A 23,015-nucleotide genomic window follows, 5' to 3' on the forward strand; every position below is an offset into this window, starting at 1 on the left:
CCTTATTCATCTTGATCTTGTTCTCCCTTTCATATAAGATAAATAAGTAGGTGTTTTTAGTGAAACACACTGAGATTTTGGGGCAGCATCTCATATGAACTAGAAGTTCTTATCTGATCCATCAACAGCTTTGAAAATGGATGTTAGAGCTGATTTTTTAAAAAGGTCACCCAGCATACGTTTTTGTTAATAGTTAAGTGCTATCTCCCAGTCTTTGAAAGCCTAGTATGTTACAGCTTAGGGATCTCACCAGTTTAAACAGAGGGTGTATAATTACCTTTTCCTTAGAATCATCAGCAGTACATTTTTGAAAATGACCTTCAAGGGTACTTCTAAACAAATATTGTACCATATTCCTGTTATCTCTGTCTTAGGTTATGAAGGTATGGTGCAAGGGACTCTAAAAATTTGCACAAAGGAGAGAAGTTAAAATTTAATAAGCAAACAACATGGGTATATGTATGTCTCAAAACTCAGCAAATACATAGATTTTTGTGTTTCTTTGTATATAAAGTTCTCTTTTTACTTCAAGAGAATAAAAAACTGTAAACAAATGCTGAACTTCAGTGGATGATTTGCATGCTGGAGTACTTGTGGGGAAATTTACTGATACCCGCAGTTTACTCTGAAATCTGTGAAAAAAATAAGATGGTTAATGGGATGGATAAATGTTAAAAAGCAAGTATAGTAGAATGTTAATGATAGATTGTGATTGATATATGGATATTCAGTGTAAAGTTCTTTCAATTTTGCTATGTATTTGTAAACTTTCAAATAAAATGTTGAGTGGGGGTGGGAAACAAGCAATAAATTTGGATCTAGGAGTTTTTCTGGATCATACACCTTGGTAAAGAGACAATGAGATAACTCAAGAATCTTAAGCAGAGTTACATATTCATTCACTTGGATGGAGATCCCTGGGTTGTGTCACCTTTGGCAAGTTATCTGTTGACATACGCTGGCAATAACAGGGATTGTAATGCCAGTGCCATGGACTCCTTTTGGCCCTGTAAGTGTAGTCACCTGATCGCAGATCGGAAATGGAGTGTGTGTGGATCTTTTTTTTTTTTTTTTAAGGTCTAGGCATTTTTTTTTTAAGAGCCCCAACCAAGTCATTGTCTGTGCCAATTTTTATTGCTGTCTCCTCCCCACCCTCCTTTTTATATAGGCCTAGATGTTTGGCATGCCCAGTGGCATATTATCTGTTTTAACTTAGACTAAATTAGGAAGTTGTCTTTCATTTGCTTTGTTCTGGGTTATTCAGGACATCTGGAATTTATGAAGATGCTTCCCAGTGTTAGGGGATATGTTAGCATACTGGTGGCAGTTGAAGATTATATGTTCTTTTTTGTTATTTATTGTGGCTGAAATAAAAGGAATGGTGGTCGACAGAGCATCCCTTGGAGCATTGCTAGGAAATGAGTCTTCAAAGGAAGCAGCTGGGATTCTGATAAAGCACTTTTGTTTCTTCCTATTAGAAGATGCAGATAAATAGTTGTGTATGATCTTTGGCCTGGGAGTCCTGATTAAATTTTAAACATAGAAGAACAATTGTTTTTCATTGTCTAAAGAGAATGGACCTTCTCTGTCTTAACTTCAGTGTTCTTGAGTCTCCCTGAAAGAGAACCTGATACTGGACTTTTTTTTCCATGTCAGAATTCAGCACCTATACCTTGGTATAGATAAAGGAGGTAACCTGTAGGCTGCTGATGCCTGATTTTCAGTGCCTGAGCTGCCCTGGTTCAACAGCCTAAACAAGTCTATGTAGGTCTCCTACTTGCTCTTCCAGAAATAGGGGTCTGCGACTTTCAGAAAGCCAATGGTTACAGACACCAGAGTGAACTTCCCAGCCATAAACTGTGCATGTGCTTTGTAGAGTGGCTGTTTGTAGACCATGTTATTTCTTCTAACTTTGTCACTAATGCGAACATTGATTGATTTTCCACAATTAGGAGTTAGGTTTTTTTTTTTTTTTTTTTTGAGACGGAGTTTTGCTCTTGTTGCCCAGGCTGCAGTGCAATGGCATGATCTCACCTCACCGCAACCTCCACCTCCCAGGTTCAAGCAATTTTTCTGCCTCAGCCTCCCGAGTAGCTGGGATTACAGACATGTACCACCATGCCTGGCTAATTTTGTATTTTAGTAGAGATGGAGTTTCTCCATGTTGGTCAGGCTGGTCCCAAACTCCCGACCTCAGGTGATCTCCCTGCCTTGGCCTCCCAAAGTGCTGGGATTACAGGCATGAGCCACCATGCCCGGCCAGGAGTTACGATATTCTCAATGAGAAAGTCTTATTTATTTAAGAGACCAACTTACTTTACACCCTGGATACCTTGGAATCAGACATGCTTTGTTTGATGTGACTCTTTGTAGAGAAGTGGGATGACTCCAAATAGAGCCCTATGTCACTATTCCTAAGTATATGGTTTTTGTTTTGTTTTTTCCTCAAAGGGTAAGAAAAGTAGTCAGCAGAATGCAGTAGTTAGCAAGCAGGTAGCACACATGACTGTCACCAGTATGAATTTGTAGCAGCTGTTCACAAAATTTTGACTTTTAATGGAAGTGGATACCATCTTCAGATTCTCTCCTGCTAACTCTGGAATGAAATGCAGTAGAATTTTTTCAAAGAGCAAACTAAGGGAGATTTTTTTCTTTGAAATCATTTATACTGAAAAACTTCAAACAATGCCTGCTTAAGAATTTCCCTTTCTTCAGTTTTCTGTTTGAGTTTTAATAAAATAGCGCTACTTTGAGTTTTCCCCCTCTTTTTTGCATTGCTTGCTGAAATGGAAATGTTATGTTTATGTTTGTTAAAATCTAGTTAGTAGTAATTTCTTTTAATAAAGTTTTTGAACAGAATGCCTAACTGGTTTTAGGGAAATGTTTTTGGTATCTTTGGCTTTGTGTTATGTGTATGGTTTGTTCTGACTGTGCCGTGTGTTCACTTTAGTATTTTTTGCCATTTTTTCCATTTTATTAGCGTCATGCCCTATCACTTTTCCCCTCATTGATTTCAAAACAATGCATCTGCAGAGAGATGGGGAGGGTAAGTATGGTTCACCATAGTTTAGTTTTTTTTGCCTTTTTATGGTTCACTTTGTTTGTCTTTTTATTAAGCCCTTCTCCTGCTGTCCCCATATCTTAGGAAAACTGTTCTGGGTTCAAAGTCAACCCAGAAAAAATTGCTGTTACTTTTGTTTTTTCTTAAAATAGGATATTTCTCATAAAATGTTCACTACTTATTTGCTGGGACACAGGTACAAGGGTTGCTTTGCAAATCACTTTATTGTTGGGTTTATTGTGGGATCGCACGCTTTGTACCCAATTTTTAATTCTCAGATTGATCTGGGCTTCAAAAACAAACTAAATTATGTTCTTATTATTTTGAAAGGAAAGGTAATGCTTTAAATTGCTAATGCATAAAGTTAAATTACTAAAGCAGCAATCTTAGCTACTGTGTGAGGAAAAAGAAAACATCACTCTTGAATTTTGACACTGTCAAGCCCTCTTCATTTTCACTATTGCTAATAGCCAATAGCATCGAAATTTTTAAGTGTAGTTATTTAAAAAGCTGCCGGGCGTGGTGGCTCACGCTTGTAATCCTAGCACTTTGGGAGGCCGAGGCAGGCGGATCACTTGAGGTCAGGAGTTCATAACCAGCCTGGCCAACATGGTGAAACCCCGTCTCAACAGAAAATACAAATATTAGCCAAGCATGGTAGCAGGTGCCTGTAATACCAGCCACTCGGTAGGCTGAGGCAGGAGAATCGCTTGAACCCAGGAGGCAGAGGTTGCAGTGAGCCGAGGTCATGCCACTGCACTCCAGCCTGGGTGACAGAGCGAGACTCCATCTCAAAATAAATAAATAAAAAGATAATGTGTAGATGGCAATTTTTTCTTTCCCTCTTGTACTTAATTTTGTATTTGGGGTATATTTGTGGATTGTGTGTATGATCTGTATGTGTTCTGTATGTAATCAAACATTATATTTGCAAAGACATCGAACGTATTAACATAACTTTCATTTGAGGGCATACAGGATAACTGCTGTAAAGTAAATGTGCTTAAGAAGGCCTAGTGCTATTGTTTTGTCTTAGTAACACTGATGGGTATTATTAAAATATGTATACATAGGAATCCTGTAACAGAAGATAACTCACAGTTTAATGTTAGAGGCCAGGTGCTGTCATGTGAATCAGCTCCTCCTCTTGGGAATGTTAGAATTCTTCTAAAGTCAGAGAGCTCCATTTGGTGAGTGTTCTGTGTAACATGGGGTGCAGCTCCCACTTTTTCTTAATGTAACTATTTGACAGTGAGGGACAGGTCATACACCTGGCATCATTTGGCTTTTAAGTTAAATTTCTAAGAAAGAACTTCAGTTCTTGCTGTTTCTAGTTTTTCCCTACTTGAAAAGTAACATTTGTAAGTAAAACATCTTTAGAAAAGTTCAGAATTATATTAAATAACATCTTTAGAATTAAATTAGGTTTTAAAGAGCTTGACAGTGTCCTTTCTTGCTTTGCCACTGGGTTCAGAAATTTAAATTTATATGGAAATAGAACTCTGGGTTGGGCACAGTGGCTCATGCCTGTAATCCCAGCACATTGGGAGGATCACTTGAGCCTAGGAGTTCAAGACCAGTCTGGCCAACATAGTGAGACCTCGTGTCTACCAACAACAAAAAAAGAAAATTAGTCAGGCATAGTAGCAAGAACCTGTAGTCCCAGCTGCTCGGGAGGCTGAGGTGGGAGGATTGTTTGAGCCTAGGAGGTCGAGGCTGCAGTGAGCCACCATCATGACACTGAACTCCAGCCTGGGCAGCAGAGCGAGACCTTATCTCAAAAAAAAAAAAAAAAAAAAAAAGAACTCTGGGCTAGAAATTGAAGCTTGAATAATTTTAAACTATAGTAGGCTTTATGAAGACATATATGTATATATAAAACGCTACGTAATGGTATGATTTAAGGAACACATAGCTGATATTTTGTGACTTTTTTCCCATGTGGAATCAAGAGACCCATGGTACTATTCTTTGTGTTTTTTTATAGAGCCATTTCCTGCTTTTAAGTCTTGGCAGGAGGACTCTGAGTCTGGAGAAGCTCAGCTGTCCCCACAAGCTGGAAGAATGAATCATCACCCCTTGGAAGAGGACTGTCCTCCAGTATTATCACACCGCAGTTTAGATTTTGGGCAAAGCCAGCGTTTCCTGCATGATCCAGAAAAGTTGGATTCCTCATCTAAAGCACTGTCTTTTACTAGGTATATGATTTTTATGTACTTACAAGAGGCAATTCCTATTATATACCCAAGTCTTTTGAGAGATTTAGTCTTCCAGCATGGGCTTCAATAGTGATACTCCATCTCAAAAAAAAAAAAAAAAAAAAAAAAAAAAGATTTGGTCTTCTAGACATAGAATTCAGAGCTTTCTCCCTGATTTTATAGAGCACGTTTTTGTAACTTTTTTTTTTTTTTTTTTGACCCTGCTGAGTTCATTGAGGTGTAGTCTTTGAAGTTTGTTCTCAAATAGACATTTTCTCATGGTGTATTATTCATTTATTTGTGTATTCATCGCTGAAATACAGAGCTCTGTAAAGGAAGCAGCAGGTGGTGCTGAGCAGTTCCTAATCTTTTTTTAATCAAAGCTTTAAATAGATCTGAATGTCAAAAACTTTGCTATGCAGTTTGAACAGTTACAAGAGCTCTGAGCTGCTAGGTATCCTTTTATTTTCTGCCTTTGTCCAAACCAGTTTTAAATGATTCCAAACTGTTTGCATCACCACTTGTATTAGCTAAATTTGTGGTCTGTAATATTACAGTGTTTCTTTATACTACCTGTCCTTTAGTGTTAGGGACTTATTTATACCTTTAAGATTTACTTATTGCTAATAGTGTTATGTCAGGGCATTAAGAGATACAGTGTTGGTACTTGAAAATTTAACTGTTGGCCTTTTGTTTTAATTCAGAATTCGAAGATCATCCTTTAGTTCAAAAGATGAAAAGAGAGAAGACAGAACCCCTTATCAGTTGGTCAAGAAACTTCAGAAGAAAATCAGACAATTTGAGGAACAGTTTGAAAGGGAAAGAAATAGCAAGGTAGGTCTGTAGCATTCCCCAGAGTGAGCTAAATCTAGTATTAGAACCGAGAGGAGTGTTTTTCAAGAGCATTAGTTTAGATCTGTGTGAGAAAGGTAATAAATCTGAGATGCCCAGAGGAACAGTGATCATGTAGATCTGAGATTATATAACTCCTCAGTCTCCTGACTTCCAGGTCAGTATTCTTGCCATTTGCAGCGTGGCATCTTTTTATTTCCATTGGCAAAGCAGCTTTTAGAATTTTTAAAGCAAATACTTTTACATTGACAAATCATGTTACTGCTATTTCTGCTCTTATCAAAAACCGCAAGTACCAAATGGGGAGGAGAGGGAGTTTGTGAGGGATGAAGTGGAGGAGGGAAAGAGTGTTTTAATAGTTAGGACATGTGAAGTGGAAAGAGTCCTATACTTGGAGTCAGAAGACCCATATTCAGATCTGGCTTCTGCCAGTTACTAGACCTTACCTTGGGAGAACTTGACTTAATATCCTGCCCTACCTAATTAAAATAAGATGAAATGAGAATTGAGTAGTCTTTGCTGTGGGAACTGTAAAATACTATTTGGACATAAATTAACATAACTATTGCTTATCACAAGTGTCAGTGATTCTGCTCCATAATTTTTCAGCCCTCTTACAGTGATATTGCTGCCAATCCAAAGGTATTAAAATGGATGACAGAGCTTACAAAACTGCGGAAGCAAATTAAAGGTACATTTTGTGCCAGTTTGTAATATATTTGCAGTTAAAAAAATTTTTTTTATATTAATGTCTGAGAATTACAACTTTTGATAATTTTAAATCTTGGGCACTGTTTGACAAAAATGAAAGTTACCTTTTTTTCTTTTATTAGGGTCAAAATTGTATACTGTAGTACTGTGTTATAGTACAGTAGTTCTGTATTATATTTTAAATGTCTTTTTTGTGTTTTTATTAGTAACGTCTTTTTGAAAGATACCTGAGATTGTATTTGTATATTCATAAGTGAACTGATGTTATAAAGTTTATCTGAAATATATTTCAAATATTAAGCAGCTTTGAGTTGTGGTGGATATTTCATTAAGATTTTTTGGGGCTGGGCGCGGTGGCTCAAGCCTGTAATCCCAGCACTTTGGGAGGCCGAGACGGGCGGATCACGAGGTCAGGAGATCGAGACCATCCTGGCTAACACGGTGAAACCCCATCTCTACTAAAAAAAAAAGTACAAAACACTAGCTGGGCGAGGTGGCGGGTGCCTGTAGTCCCAGCTGCTCGGGAGGCTGAGGCAGGAGAATGGTGGGAACCCGGGAGGCGGAGCTTGCAGTGAGCTGAGATCCGGCCACTGCACTCCAGCCTGGGCCACAGAGTGAGACTCCGTCTCAAAAAAAAAAAAAAAAAAAAAGATTTTTTGGTAGATATTTTCGTCTAAGACTAAGAAAGTCTAATCACAGTGACTTGTTTATACCACAAAGACTAAAGACTAAATTGCAACTCTTGAATGATAAACTAGGCATTGCATTTCTAGGTGTCAAACTAGTATAGTAGTTGTTGAAGTATATTTACTTTGTGGATGTTTAGTGAGTATGTATTTTAATAATTATTACTTTTAAAATTATGCAAAATAGGGGTTTATTATCTGGAGCATCACTTTGGTTTATTCATTTAAATTTACTCAATAAAGTTTTTATTTTTATTTTTATTTCTTATTTTTTTGAGACAGAGTCTCACTCTGTTGCCCAGGCTGGAGTTTAGTGATGCCATCTCAGCTCACTGCAACCTCTGCCTCCTGGGTTCAAGTGATTCTTGTGCCTCAGCCTCCCGAGTAGCTGGAATTACAGGTGCATGCCACCAAGCCCAGCTAATTTTTGTAATATTTAGTAGAGATAGGGTTTTGCCATGTTGCCCAGGCTGGTCTCGAACTCTTGGGCTCAAGTGATCCACCTGCCTCAGCCTCCCAAAGTGCTGGGATTACAGGTGTGAGCCACTTCACCTGGCTTATAAAAATAAAAAAGTACGTATTTTTTATTTTTTTGAGACAGAATCTTGCTCTGTCATCAAGGCTGGAGTGTGGTGGCATGGTCGTGGCTCACTGCAGCCTTGAACTGATGGGCTCAAGTGATCCTTCCACCTCAGCCTCCAGAGTAGCTAGGACTACAGGCATGCACTGCCACACCCAAGTAATTTTTTAAAATTTTGTATAGAGTTGGGTTCTTGCTTTGTTGCCTGGATTGGTCTCAAACTTCTGGCCTTAAGCAATTCTCCCACCTCGGTCTTGCAAAGTGTTGGGATTACAAGTATGAGCCACACGCCCGGCCCAGTAAGTGTTTAGTATTTCTGAAGTATTAAGTACTTTGTAGACAACTAGAGATATAGCAGTGAACAAGACAGACACAGTCCCTACTGTCATGGAGTTTATAATCTTGTGGTTAAGATAAAGTCTGGCGCTCTTTTTTTTTTTTTTTTTTTTTTTTTTTAAAAAGACAGGGTTTTACTCTTGCTCAGGAGTGGAGTGCAATGGCATGATCTTAGCTCATTGCAACTTCCACCTCCCGGGCTGAAGTGATCCTCCCACCTCAGCCTCCTGAGTAGCTGGGACTACAGGCACATGCCACTATGCCCAGCTAATTTTTTTGTATTCTTAGTAGAGATGGCATTGCACCATGTTGCCCAGGCTGGTCTCAAACTCCTGGGCTCAAGCAATCTGTCTGCCTTGGCCTCCCACAGTGCTGGGATTACAGGTGTGAGACACCATGGCCGGCCAAGATAATGTCTCTTAACTCCTCTTTAGAGTATCGCTTAATTTTCCCCTGTAATTCTGTTAAAGATTTCCGTGTTTAATGCCAATTTCCAGTCATCAGTGAAAATTATTACTTTGATTTTATTAGTAACTGATACCATTAAATTGTCCAGCATTGACCTCATAATTTTCCCATTTTCTTTCACTTATGCTGCCCTGTAGTCCATTTGCTTCATGGTAGTTAGATTTATCTTTAAAAAATTCATGTTAGCCTGAGTCCCAGCTACGTTGGGGGCTGAGGCAGGAGGACCACTTAGGCCCAGGAGGTCAAGGCTGCAGTGAGCCATGTTTGTGCCACTGTACTCCAGCCAGGGTGACAGGGCAAGACCCTGTCTCAAAAAGAAAAATAAAAAGTCATGTTACTCTCTTTTTCAAGCCCTTCAGTGGGCTTCCACCTAGAATAAAGTCAAAACTCGTGACTGTGGCTTTCAAGGCCTTGCACACTCTGCCCTTGGCGGATTTTATCACTTTCATCTCTTTTCTGTTCCTCAAACTTGCCAAGCTTTAGGACCTTCACACTGGCTATTGCCTCACTAGGGACAAATGCCCTTCCAGTAAATCCTTTATGCTAGACGAGCTCCTTATTCCGTATTCTGCCAGGATGATAGTATTCAGAGAGGTCTTCTTTGTCAGTCCCATCCAATGTAGTTGTTCCTCCACAAATTATACTGCTTTTAGCACTGCAACTCCATCCTGTTTTATTTATAGATCATAGCATTCTTTAAAGTTATTTTACTAATCTGAGTATTTGGTTATTGTTTTTCCTTCCCTGAATTTATGCTCCACAAGAACAGGAACCATGTCTGTTTTGTTTTCTTCTGTATCTCCCATGCCCATCAGAGCATTTTATTCAATAGTAGACTGTCTATGGATATAAAATTAATAGCTTGTTCTCTCTTTTTTTGTTATGTTTTTGTGTTTTTTTAAGACAAGGTCTGACTCTGTTGCCCAGGCTGCATTGCAGTGGTACAGTCTCAGTTTACTGTAGCGTGAGCCTCCCAGGCTCAATGTGGTCTTCCCACTCCAGCCTCCCAAGTAACTAGGACTTACAGGCATGTGCCACCGTGCTCAGCTTTTTTTTTTTTTTGAGACAGAGTCTCACTCTCTCACCCAGGCTGGAGTGCATTGGCGTGACATTGGCTTACTGCAACCTCCGCCTTCCGGGTTCAAGTGATTCTCCTGCCTCAGCCTCATGAGTAGTTGGGATTACAGATGTGTGCTACCATGTACAGGCATGTGCTACCACACCTGGCTAACTTTTGTATTTTTGTTAGAGACGGGGTTTTGCCATGTGGACCGAGCTGGTCTCGAGCTCCTGACCTCAAGTGATCCGCCCACCTTGGCATCCCAAAGTGCTGGGATACAGGTGTGAGCCACCATGCCCGGCCTCAGCTAATTTAAAAAATTTTTTGTAGAGATGGGGTCTCACTCAGTTGTCCAGGCTAGTCTCAAACTCCTGGGTTCAAGCAGTCCTTCTGCCTCAGCCTCTCAAAGTTCTGGGATTACAGGTGTGAGCCACCACGCCCGGCCTAGAATAGCTATCTTGCTGTTTTTTGCTTCTTAAATGTTTTATTTGGCTTTGAAATATCTAAGTCTGTGTGCTTTAATGTGTACTTTCTTGTTGTATATCTTGCTTATTCTTTGACCTGGTCAAAGCTAAAACCAATTATTATTGATCTCTCCTTATTTCTGACATGTAGATGCAAAACACAAAAATTCTGATGGAGAATTTGTACCTCAGACACGTCCACGTAGTAACACTCTTCCAAAAAGCTTTGGTTCTTCTCTAGACCATGAAGATGAGGAGAATGAAGATGAACCGAAGGTCATTCAGAAGGAGAAGAAACCATCTAAAGAAGCAACCCTTGAACTTATTCTTAAAAGACTGAAAGAAAAACGTATTGAGAGGTGTCTTCCAGAAGATATCAAGGTAATCTTGAGCTATGATTTTTGCCCAGATTAGCCTTTAGAATTCCTGAAACAAAATAATTACTATAGCAGGATAGAGATGTCTAGGTAGTCTGATTTTCCTGAATCTGCTCCCCATCTTTGCAGATTCAGAAACATTCTTTAATCAGCATAACAGAAGTGCCAAATACTTCAGGAATTGAATCATAATAAAACTGAAAAAACTAGAATGCTGATGAGTTCATTTATGTTCGAGGCAGTTGGCAAGATGAGTGTATAAAGAGCACGAAACAGGTAGCTCATGCCTCTAATTCCAGCATTTTCAGAGGTCCGGGCAGGAGAATTGCCTGAGCCCAGGAGTTTGAGACCAGCCTCAGCAACAAAGTGAGACCCTGTCTCTGCAAATAAAATTTAAAAATTAGCTGGATGTGGTGGTATGCACCTGTAGTTCCAGTTACTTGGAAGGCTGAGGTGGGAGGATTGATGGAGCCCCAGAGATCAGGACTGCAGTGAGCTGTACCTCCAGCCTGGGTGACAGAGTGAGACCCTATCTCAAAAAAAAAAAAAAAAAACATGAAACAGACCTACAGACCTCAGCTTGAATCCTGTCCTTGTGTCCTAATAGCTATGTGTATTGATCTCCTAGCTTATGCCAGACATTGGGTGGTTATATTTTATGCATTATGCCACTCAGCCCCTTCAACAATCCTATAATGTATATGGACGTGATTATGTCCATTAATACTAACTTGATATGGTTATGAGGATTAAATGAATTTTTTTTTTTTTTGAAGAGCCATTATTCTTCCCTAGTAAAGCCTGTGCCTAGGGCAGTCCTGATCAAAGCACTTGGCAACCTATTCTTATATTGGATGAGATTTGCTTGGAGAATGGAGAGAGTAGATGGTCTCAGGTGAACTTTTATCTAAGTAATAGTCCTGATGCAGAACTCTTACTTTGACAACAGAGTATACCTGTCTCATGATCCAAATATTGAAGTCTTTCTTTCCCTTGAATAGAGCTGAATTAGTCATTCTTATCTCTTCCCCTCTTAACATTTCTTTTGCTTAAAAAAAATTTCTTTTGGCCAGGCGCAGTGGCTCATGCCTGTAATCCCACCACTTTGGGAGGCTGGGGTGGGTGGATCACCTGAGGTCGGGAGTTCGAGACCAGCCTGGCCAACATGACGAAACCCCATCTCTACTAAAAGTACAAAAAAAATTAGCTGGTTGTGGTGGCACATGCCTGTAATGCAGCTACTCCAGAGACTGAGGCAGAATTGATTCAACCTGGGAGACGGAGGTTGCAGTGAGCCAGGATTGCACCACTGCACTCAAGCCTGGGCAACACAGCAAGACCTCGTCTCAAAAAAAAAAAAATTTTTTTTTTGATAGAAATCGTGTCTCACTATGTTGCCCAGACTGGTCTTGAACTCATGGCCTCAATTGCTGAGATTATAGGTGTGAACCACAGCATCAAGCCCTTTTAAAATTTTATGTTAGAATAAATATTCCCCCACCCCCCCACAACTTTATGCAAATGTGTTATCCCTGGTTTAAGACTGATTCAAGCTTGAAGTTGAAATCAGTGTTTGACAGACTACACTCAGCTATCCTCTACTGAATGTATATAATTTTAAAGTTATGTTTGTTATAGCAAGATGTTATGCAGTGAATTTTTTTATCTTCAATTTTACTCTCATGAGAGACCAGGGTAGTATTAATGAGTCCTGGGAATAAGTAGAGAGATTATTTGGTCTAGTGTTAAAGGGTATTCTGTGGAACACACGTTCAGGTGTTAATAGTTGATCCTGTAGAATGAAGGGGACAAATTTGTTTTAATTAGTAAGAGTATGCAAGGCTTACCATATTTATTTGTCTGTGGAGCTTGTCTGTGGACAAATAAATTTGGGAAGCATTGCTTACTCTACTAACTAGACTATAAAAGCTGTGAGAAGAGTATTGCAGTGTAAAGAATGTGCTAACCCAGATGAAGGAAAACTGAGGTAATAGAGAAGTGTGAGGTCACAAATGGACATTGTTGAGCTTTTTCCAGGATCTTTCCACTATACTGCTTCTAGATTTTCTTAATGGTTTAGAATAAATATTGTATTGTAAAACCTATGTGTGTATGCGCATGCGCATGCGTGCTGCTCACTTAATGCCAATAAAATGCCAACAACATTAAATGAAATAGCAAGCAGTTATTTATGTTTACTCTGTGCCAGGTAGGCAGTGTTGCAAATACTTTACATAGAACTCATTTATTCCTCATTAGAGCCCTTTAAGGTAGAACGAAGTATTCCCATTTTACAGATGAGGATATTGAATACAAAGAGGTTAGGTAATTTACCCAAGCCAGTAATCATAATCTATTCAGATAAAATGTAAAGCCATCAAAGGGGTTGGTACCTACTTATTACAAGAGCAAATTGTACAGGAGACTGAAAAATTTGCCTGCAAATCTACAAGCAAAGGCTTTATTAGCCTGGGCTAGACTGTTGATGGTCTGCCCTTTCTACCTAATTATTTACATTGTGGGAGTGAGGAGAATATTAATGATGCCAGTGGAGTTTTTGTTTTTGTTTTTGTTTTTGGGTTTTTTTGTATTTTGTTATTTTTTTTGTTTAATTCCAGAAAATGACCAAAGATCATTTGGTAGAAGAGAAAGCTTCTCTTCAGAAAAGTCTTCTTTACTATGAAAGTCAACATGGAAGGCCGGTAATATCTCTCTTGCTAAAAAGATTTGATTTTATGTCTTAAAAAAGAACATGAATCACTTCTGTGGCCTGCGTTCTTCAGGGCTGTTTTTTGAGCATTATTTCCTACAATTGGGGGATTGCCTATGTATTTAATATAAAATTTGAAATTGGGGGAATAAGTCATTGTTTAATGTTTTGGACATTTTAGATTTGTGATGACTAGACAGTTTCTTTTTTTTCTTGCTTCAGGTGACCAAGGAAGAAAGGCATATTGTTAAACCTCTCTATGATAGATACAGGCTTGTAAAACAAATGCTTACAAGAGCTAGCATCACTCCTGTCCTTGTAAGTAAAATAAGCAGTAATTCTCTAGTTCATTTTATCAAGATGTACTCTTCCCCCAAAAAATTATTATTGTGGTATATTGGAGAAATACAGTCAAGACAGAAATAATTGTCCTTGTAAGGTGAGATTACTGATTTTAAAGTAGGAAACTAATAATGTCTGCTAGTATATCCCAGACACTTTTGTAAGCATTTTGTAAGCATTTTTATGTATGTTTATGTCATTAAATCCTGACAAGTAAAATCACAACAGGTAGAATATGATAGCATCATTTCAGAGGTGATGAAACTGAGGCTTAGGCAGTGAGTGATGTGCCTAATCTACTTTGTAAGTGACAGAAGCAGAATGGGAAACTCATTCAGAGTTTCTAGTTTATTTCCATTTAAATTCATGTCAGAGTGTCTAGTTTATTTCCATTTAAATTCATGTCAGAGTGTCTAGTTTATTTCCATTTAAATTCATGTCTTTGAAAATGCATCAGTTTTGTGGTGGCCATGATGATGTCCTTTTATTTGCATAATGATATAAGCTGACTTTTAAAATAAGTTAATCTTTTTAATGAGAAAAAGTCACTTAAAATAATGCTTATTGGTATTTGTGTGCATTTTTAAAGAAAAATGAAAACTGTAGTATTTAAATGCAGATTAAGCGCTGTCTTCAAATTAACCTTTAGATAGTATGACTGTAGGCAGATTGGTCTTGGGTTCAAATAGAAAACAGCATGTATCCCATTCTACATGATTTCCTATGAATTAATTCACTGAACCTTCTGGTTTGCTGTGGCTTTCAGGCTATTTTTATGTAGATAGCTACTTGCATGGCGGCTTCCTTTAGGTGATGACTGCCTGGTGACTTTTTTTTTTTTTTCCCCCCAACTTTTATTTTAGATTCAAGGGCTATATGTGCAGTTTTATTACCTGGGTGTATTGCTTGATGCTGAGGTTTAGGGTACAAATAATCCTGTCACCTAGGTACTGAGCATAGTGCACAACAGTTTTTCACTCCTTGCCCCCTTCCCTCCCCTCCCCCCAGTAGTCCACATTGTGTGTTGTTGCCTTTTTTTATGTCCATGAGTACCTGATGTTTAGCTCCCACTTATAGATGAGCACATTCAGTATTTGGTTTGCTGTTCATTTGTTACTTCGCTTAGGATAATGGCCTCCAGCTGTGTCCATGTTATCCCAAAGGACATGATTTTTTGTTTGCTTTGTTTTTGTTTTTGAGATAGAGTCTCGCTGTGTCACCCAGGCTGGAGTTCAGTGGTGCGATCTCGGCTCACTGCAACCTCCGCCTCCCAGGTTCAAGCAGTTCTCCACCTCAGCCTCCCGAGTAGCTGGGATTACGGGCACCCACCACCACGCCCAGCTAATTTTTTAGTAGAGACAGGATTTCACCATCTTGGCCAGGCTAGTCTTGAACTCCTGACCTTGTCATCCATCTCCCTCGGCCTCCCAAAGTGCTGGGATTACAGGCATGAGCCACTGTGCCCTGCCAATTTTGTTCTTTTTTATGGCTGTGTAATATTTTATGGTGTATATGTACCACATTTTCTTTATCCAATCCACTGTTGATGGGCACCTGATTTCATGACTTTGCTATTGTGAATAGTGCTATGGATAACCATGTGACTGCATGTGTTGTTTTTGGTAGACTGATTTGTTTTCTTTTGGATATATATACCTAGTGATGGGATTGCTGAGTCGAATATCAGCAGATGAATGGGTAAATAAGACGTGGTAACCCATACACCCAAAATATTCTTCAGCCATAAAAAACAATGAAATAAAGATAGATGCCACAACATGAGTGAACCTTGGAAACAAGCTGAATGAGAGAAGCCTGACACAAAGGGGCACATATTATATGATCCCATCTTTATGAAAGATTTAGAATAGGCAAGACCATAGAGACAGAATTTAGATTAGTGGTTACCAGGGGCTAGGGGGAGAAGGCAAATGAGTGACAGCTAATGGGTACAGAGTTTCTTCTGAGGTAATGAAATGTTCTGAAATTAGTGGAGATAGTTGCACAACTTGGTAAATATACTGAAAACCACCAAATTATATATTTTAAAAGGGTGAATTTTATGATATATAATTATATCTTAATAAAGTTGTTTTTAAAAAAGTATAGAATGGTCCTCAAACTAAAAAAGTTGACACCTATTTTTAAAAAGAAAAGTGCTTCCAATTAAACTATATATGTGTTCTTATCATTTAGATTTTTTTTTTTTTTTTTTTTTTTTGAGGCAGAGTCTTGCTCTGTTGCCCAGGCTGGAGTGAGGTGGCGCAATCTCTGCTCACTGCAACCTCCACTTCCTGGGGTTCAAGTGATTCTCCTGCCTCAGTCTCCTGAGTAGCTGGGACTACAGGCACCCGCCACCACGCCTGGCTGATTTTTTTGTATTTTTAGTAGAAGCGGGCTTTTACTGTGTTAGCCAGGATGGTCTCGATCTCCTTACCTGTGATCTGCCTGCCTTGGCCTCCCAAAGTGTTGGGATTACAGGCATTAGCCACCACGCCCGGCCCATTTAGAATTTTAAAAATATCTGTTGTATGAGCTCTTTTAGACTTTTCTAGGCATAAATTATTATCTTCCTTCTGCATAAATAAAAATATAAGCAAAAATAAATTTAAGCAGTTCCTAAAAATATTTAAAGCAAATGTTTAAGATTTTGAAAATAAAACAGAAGATTCGTAACATAATGAAGTGAAGCTTTACTTGAATACTTAAAATGTAAAACTATTTATATTATTGATTGTTATAGGGATCTCCATCCACCAAGAGAAGGGGTCAGATGTTACAGCCAATCATAGAAGGAGAAACTGCACATTTTTTTGAAGAAATCAAGGTAATCCTTTAAAGAAATAATTATCTGATCCCTTCCCTAAGGGAAAAGTTCAAAGACAAGACATGTTTAATTCTGTTTGGATATCTTTTTAGGAAGAAGAAGAAGATGGTGTTAATCTGTCCTCTGAGTTAAGTGATATCTTGAAAACTGCAGTACAGGTACAGTCTTCATTAGAAAACTCTGAATCTGATGTTGAAGAAAATCAAGAAAAACTGGCTCTGGATCTCCGATTGTCAAGTTCTCGAGCAGCTTCTATGTATGTATGCTGATTTGTGATTTTAGCCTATTTTTATGATAAAATGTATATGCCAGGAAATTTGATGTTAAATGAGCATTGAGGAATTAATAGGAGATAAATCAAGATTTATCAAAGGATGCATGCTTTTTAAGTGTGATTTACAAATATTTATTGTCATTCCCATTTTTAAATAAAACATCACTGTGTTTCAAAAATTTAAAAAAAAAAAAAATCTAGCCAGGCACAGTGGCTCATGCCTATAATCCCCGCACTTTTTGAAGTTCAGGCAGGAGGATTCCCTTGAGGCCAGGAGTAGAAGACCAGCCTGGGCAACATAGACCCAGACTCTATAAAAAATTTTTTAAAATTAGCCAGGGGTAGTGGCGTGCATGTGTAGTCCCAGCTACTTGGGAGGCTGAGGCAAGAGGATCGCTTGATTCTCTGTTTGGAGGATATTGAGGGCACTGTCGCACCACTGTGTTCCAGCCTGGGCGACAGAGTGAGACTCTGTCTCTAAAAAAGCAAACAAACAAAATCCTACAGTTGATTTATGACAAAGTACAGGAACTAGTTGCGAGTTGATCTTTTTGTTCAAGATCCACTTCTTTACCTTTGGATGATATGGTATATGTCACTGGTTCTGAGCCCTGACTTCACTGGGAAGATTTTAAAGTACTGATGCTTGAATCCTTCAGCTGTTCTGATTTCATTGGTTTGCAGTGGAGCTTAGGTATTGGTAGAGCTAAGAGTTCCCCAGCCGCTTTTAATTTGCAGCCAGAAATAGAACCTCTCTTAAGAATATAATGAATCAAGTGTGCCCTTCAGTATTTTCTTACCATTTCAATTCTAGGCCTGAATTACTGGAACAACTTTGGAAAGCCAGAGCTGAAAAAAAGAAACTACGCAAAACGTTGCGGGAATTTGAAGAAGCATTTTATCAACAAAATGGAAGGTTTGTTGAGCATCACAAAATTGAGTCATCTTTCTCCTCTAACTCACAAGTTGACCATATGTTGAAATAATGGAATACGTGGGGTTAGAAATTGTACATATAGGATGCTAGCACTGAAAAATTTTAAAACATTCCTTTATGCTCCGAGGCCCTGCTTTTAATGGCCAGGAATAGTCACAGCTAGTGTAAACAAATCTGATTAACTATTTTCAGATTGTCCTAGGGTGCCTTGGTTGTACTGCAGTGATTTTATATTCTTTAATTCTACATCCTTACCCTTTTGGGAGTGGTTGTGAAATGAGATACCTCTTATTTTAGAAAGGATCCCATGACAGGAGTGGTATCCTCAACTAGTTTGGATTTTTTGTCTTATACTGAGACCATTGTGTTCATACTGTGTGTTGAGGCTGCCCATTTCCAAGGTATGTAACAGTGTGCCAGGCATGTGGCTCCTATACTACAGTATGGCACGTGCCTTTATCTAACTAGGTAATGCACAATGGCTTGGAAGGGCTCTTTTAAAACTAAGAAAAATACATTCCAGTTCTGATGGTGGCCAGAAGTTTGGGTTCAGTTATCTCAGGCCTGAGAAACATTTTTCTAAGTAGCTGGGTTATCTTACCAAGCTGATAGCTAATACTACAAATTCTAAAATATCTGTACTCTAATTCCCTTTGCTTTGTGAGTCTCCTATATAGGTTGGCACATATGGTTAAAAATAATCTGAAGTGGGCTGGGCACAGTGGCTCACGCCTGTAATCCCAGCACTTTGGGAGGCTGAGGCGGGGGGATCACGAGGTCAGGAGATTGAGACCATCCTGGCTAACACAGTGAAACCCCATCTCTACCGAAAAAAAAAAAAAAAAAAATAGCTGGGCGTGGTGGCGGGCGCCTGTAGTCCCAGCTTCCAGGCAGACTGAGGCAGGAGAATGGCGTGAACCCAGGAGGCGGAGCTTGCAGTGAGCTGAGATGGCGTCACTGCACTCCAGCCTGGGTGACAGAGCAAGACTCCGTCTCCAAAAAAAAAAAAAAATTGAAGTGCAGAAATGCATTTTTCTAAGTGTCTTCTGTTTCACTGTATTATTGGAAGAAAATTTTGCTTATAATTAGAATAGTTTGATTCTTTAGCTAGTGATTAAACTGAATTGCATTGGGTCATTACTATAAAGTTAGAAAATTGTTCTTGTTGCAGGTAAGATAATTTACTTTTACATCTCAATTCACTGGAGCCACAGGTAACTAAATGTATTAAATGACTCAGTGTAGCCTCCAACACTTAATAGATATTCACAGACCTGGCAGAGTGTAGCGCTGGATGTCCTACTAAAATACTGGGTTTCCTACAGTTATCTAAATTGATTATTTGTAAGTATAGCATCATTTAATCTATAAGTAGAGAAGTCCATCAAAAATTTTAGAAATGGTCCTTGGGGATGAGGGTATTAGTCCAATAACTTTTTTTTTTTTTTAAACGGAACAACTTTTTATTTGAACTTATATTTAGTAACAGTATGTCTCATATTAAGACAACTTTTGGATCTTTTTTTCCAAATGATTTTTAGAACATTACAAATGTTATTTTCTCCCCTAGGAATGCCCAGAAAGAGGATCGTGTTCCAGTGCTTGAGGAGTACAGGGAGTACAAGAAAATTAAAGCCAAGCTTAGGCTTCTTGAAGTTCTTATAAGCAAGCAAGATTCTTCAAAATCCATATAAAATACATTCTTTGAAAATTCATATCATAAAGTCAGTTGTATTCCTTGAAGCTGTCATCATGGGTACTTGGCTGGTACTTAAATTCATTTTGTCAGGCACTCAGAGAATCTCATTTTGTACTTGGTTGTGGTGCCAGTAAACAAAACAAATGATGGGAGAGTAAGTAGGCCCTCTCAAGGGAGCGTAAGTGATGTTCCATATTAACCACAGACTGTCCTCTCCACCTTTAGCAAACATGGTTTCCTTCATTGTTTTGTACTACAAATACATCCTTTTAGCAAAAGGCTAGAATTTTATTCTTTCAACTTCAAGAACTTTGGAAATGCAAACTTTTTGTTATTACCAACTTTTTGTTTCTCATTACTGAAGAAAATTGGAGGAAAATCTTCACACTGAATTCTTCTGTTGCCTTTTTCTTACAGAATGACTGAAAATTTGAAAGAAAAACTTATAAAAGTGCACATATGCAACTGTGTTCTCTGTTTTCCTAGAAAACCAAAATCAAACTGAGATTTCAAGTCCTACTGTGGAATACCTTTCTGTTTAATTCCCAAAGTGACACCTTCTCACAGGTAGTATGTTAGTAAAATTTTGCAATTCAGTGGTCACACAGCTCCTGGATGAAGATAACAGTTGGTAGACCAAAAAGTGACCTTGCTTAGTATATTGAAAACACATACCATACATCACACACAGAACTGAATCATACCACATGCTGCCTATGGGACTTCAATTACTGTTTCCTGAGTTACTGTTTATCCGCTGGCAATGGTGTGATTTGTCTGGATCAGATCCGCGCTGTTCCCCAACCCACCTCCAGATAATGTGAGAAAATAGCCATGTCAGTATGTAGGAACTCTGATGGTGCTCAGATTTGTGTGTTCAATCAATGGGCCTAAATCAGTAATCATTATGCCTAAGGTAAATCTGTTCTTAACAAGGGCTATACCACTGCATTTTGACATGTACCTTCAGGGGGTTATCTTTTTTTTTTCCCCTCCTGTTTTAATGAGCAAAATCCATACCAAAACAACAACAACGCCCTGAGCAAAATCCATACCAAAACAACAACAACGCCCTCTTAAGGAACCACCCTTTGGTCAATCATCACATGCTGTTTAAAGCAGCTGTTTACAGGATGTGTAGTGGTATGCCCCTTGTCATAAACTCAGCATATTTTTTTTTCTTTGGCTTTGCATGGCTTTTCTTCAGGTACTCTCCCGGTATCATTCTGCTAATCATTGTTACCGAATGGTGACTTCATTTGTGCTAACAGTACAACAGCAGATTTGGGTCAGGCTTAATCTAAGTGTTAACTTTTTTTTCCTGGTGCTTTTTTGGATTGATGACTGTCTCACTTTGACTATATCCATGTTTTGCATGCAATTAACTTTTTTTTTCTGGTGCTTTTTTGGATTGATGACTGTCTCACTTTGACTATACCCATGTTTTGCATGCAATGACTCATGCATGGTTTTCTTAACTAGCTAATATAAACAATTTGTTCCATATAAAAATGGAATTTTGCAACATCCTTTAATAAGGTGAGGGAAGCATGAACCTCAGACTTCTGGCACTATTACATAGTAAGCACATGAAGTAGTTTGATAATAAATAGCAGTTCTAGTACTTCACATTTCACCCGTGTGTGCAATGCCTTTTTTGGGGGCGGGGGGGGGGGGGCGGTGAGGGAAAACCTAGTAGTGAATGTGTAGTTGGGGAATAAAGAAAAGCACTAAATCCTGCCCTTTTTGTGTGGTTTCCTTTTGATACAACTAGGTTATTCATAATGTATACCTAGAAAAGTGAAATTGAAAATGCCAAAAGATGTATCATTTTTATTTGAATTCGTCATGCAGTGTACATTTCAGATAATTTCCTTCAGTCTCCACATAGGAGTGTATCCAAACATCTAATTTTGTGTGCACTGTGTATTTTATATGAATGTTTTATTTTATATACCACATGCAAAAATGTCCATATGCACTATTTAAATGTTTTAAATAATATATTCCTTCTTTATAATGCTAAATCTATATGAGTACCATATTTTTATAAGTCAGTGGCCTGACTGGTTTCATTTTAGAATTAACAGCTGCTTCATGATGTTATTCATTGTTAATGTTTGGCTGTGAGTAGAATATGTAAAAGTGGCATGGCAGCACTTATGCTCTGTGACGGTATTGTGTGTCATAGTTGACCAGTAGCTGGTAGAATTAGGCAGTTGGTGATAGTTTTACTTTGGTACAAATAAAAACTGTATATCTATATACAAATAATATATAGATATATATATGTCCACCAGTATAATTGCATTGCTGTGTCTGGCACTTCATTGTACAGACTTTTGTAATAAAAGAACTCGAAAGTTCTAAGTCATTGTAAATGTATGTTTGTTTTTCCATTGGGCTTAAAAAAAAAATGTCCCCAAGTGTTCCGTCACCCTTAGGCTTTGTTTAAATGATGCCACCTGGGGGCTGTGGTAGGGAACAACAGGGTCACTAAACTATTTGGCTGGTTACAACTCTGGGAAATGGTAAGGCAGGGAAGGGCCGTCTTATTCGTTCCCTTGTGCAAATCTAGGGAGAAGCCGCAGATAGAACAGTTAGCATTTCTTGTTACAATGAATTATCCCATTAAGAACATTTGATGTACGATCTCTTAAGAGAAGAGCTTGTCCTGAGGAAGGTGAGTAGTAATCTAAAAATGTCTTTATATTCGAGTTTTAAAATTCAGGGACTGTTGAGTACCATTGTGGAAGTTGAGTGCTAAGGTCAAATGATGTTGCTTGGGCTGAGAGAACATGTGGCTATTGTAGGGGGGCTTACGTAGCCTAGAAAAATTAGAAGAATTTCTCTCCAGTTTCCAAAATGCCAGCCACACACAACTCTCCAACCCTCCAAATAAGGCTGTTACAGCAACCTCATTTACACTTTCCAAACATAACTTCTTATGACACTGATTACGCCTACCCTGCTCTGCATTTTATTTTGGGGAAACCTTAAATGCATTACACCTTAGAAATGGTCTAGGTAAATTTCCAGTTTGAAGATGTTAGTGAAATTTCTGTAGGTGGCTGAGGAGTTTGTTCTACACTTTGGCTTTTTCCAGAAGACTTCAAATTCTAAAGAATGGAGGGAGGTTACTTTGGTCTTATATAATGGTTTCCCAGAATCCTAAGCCTTTATTGATTTATCTGTGGCCAAAGGAATTCATAACATGTACGTGATGCACTTGATAGCATCAATAGTTTTTCTACTCTGTAACTTGGAGAAAACTGTCTTTATCTACTTACTGAACTACTAGAGACCTGCCCGATGAACTAGAAGCATTTTCTTGTACTTTTCTTTCACTTTTCTAGAATTTGATAAGAAACCTCATTATAAAATCTTTTGTACCAGTGTGTGTATACTGGAGGCTTGTCATAATATGCGTGGA

The 23,015-nt window shown here is 38.5% G+C and overlaps 1 protein-coding gene across 8 annotated transcripts in view; it reads left to right on the forward strand.

Annotated features, from left to right (window-relative positions):
• Window positions 1–19,846, forward strand: part of FAM13B (family with sequence similarity 13 member B) — a 107,808-nt gene extending 87,962 nt beyond the window's left edge. For 4 of the 8 annotated variants that reach the window (XM_038009688.2, XM_008014593.3, XM_038009698.2 and 1 more), the window contains 11 exons: window positions 2,981–3,046; window positions 5,049–5,259; window positions 5,964–6,093; window positions 6,721–6,802; window positions 10,568–10,797; window positions 13,412–13,495; window positions 13,726–13,821; window positions 16,589–16,672; window positions 16,765–16,928; window positions 17,761–17,862; window positions 19,454–19,846. In XM_038009688.2, the coding sequence (XP_037865616.1) occupies window positions 2,981–3,046; window positions 5,049–5,259; window positions 5,964–6,093; window positions 6,721–6,802; window positions 10,568–10,797; window positions 13,412–13,495; window positions 13,726–13,821; window positions 16,589–16,672; window positions 16,765–16,928; window positions 17,761–17,862; window positions 19,454–19,577 (1,373 nt within the window). In that variant the 3' untranslated portion in view covers window positions 19,578–19,846. The remainder of the gene's footprint in view (window positions 1–2,980; window positions 3,047–5,048; window positions 5,260–5,963; window positions 6,094–6,720; window positions 6,803–10,567; window positions 10,798–13,411; window positions 13,496–13,725; window positions 13,822–16,588; window positions 16,673–16,764; window positions 16,929–17,760; window positions 17,863–19,453) is intronic. The other 4 variants (XM_038009696.2, XM_008014597.3, XM_038009708.2 and 1 more) reach the window with 3 other exon arrangements.
• The last annotated feature ends 3,169 nt before the right edge of the window (window positions 19,847–23,015 follow it).

Source organism: Chlorocebus sabaeus, chromosome 23 (genome assembly GCF_047675955.1).
Source record: "Chlorocebus sabaeus isolate Y175 chromosome 23, mChlSab1.0.hap1, whole genome shotgun sequence".
In the NCBI taxonomy this organism is placed as follows: domain Eukaryota; kingdom Metazoa; phylum Chordata; class Mammalia; order Primates; family Cercopithecidae; genus Chlorocebus; species Chlorocebus sabaeus.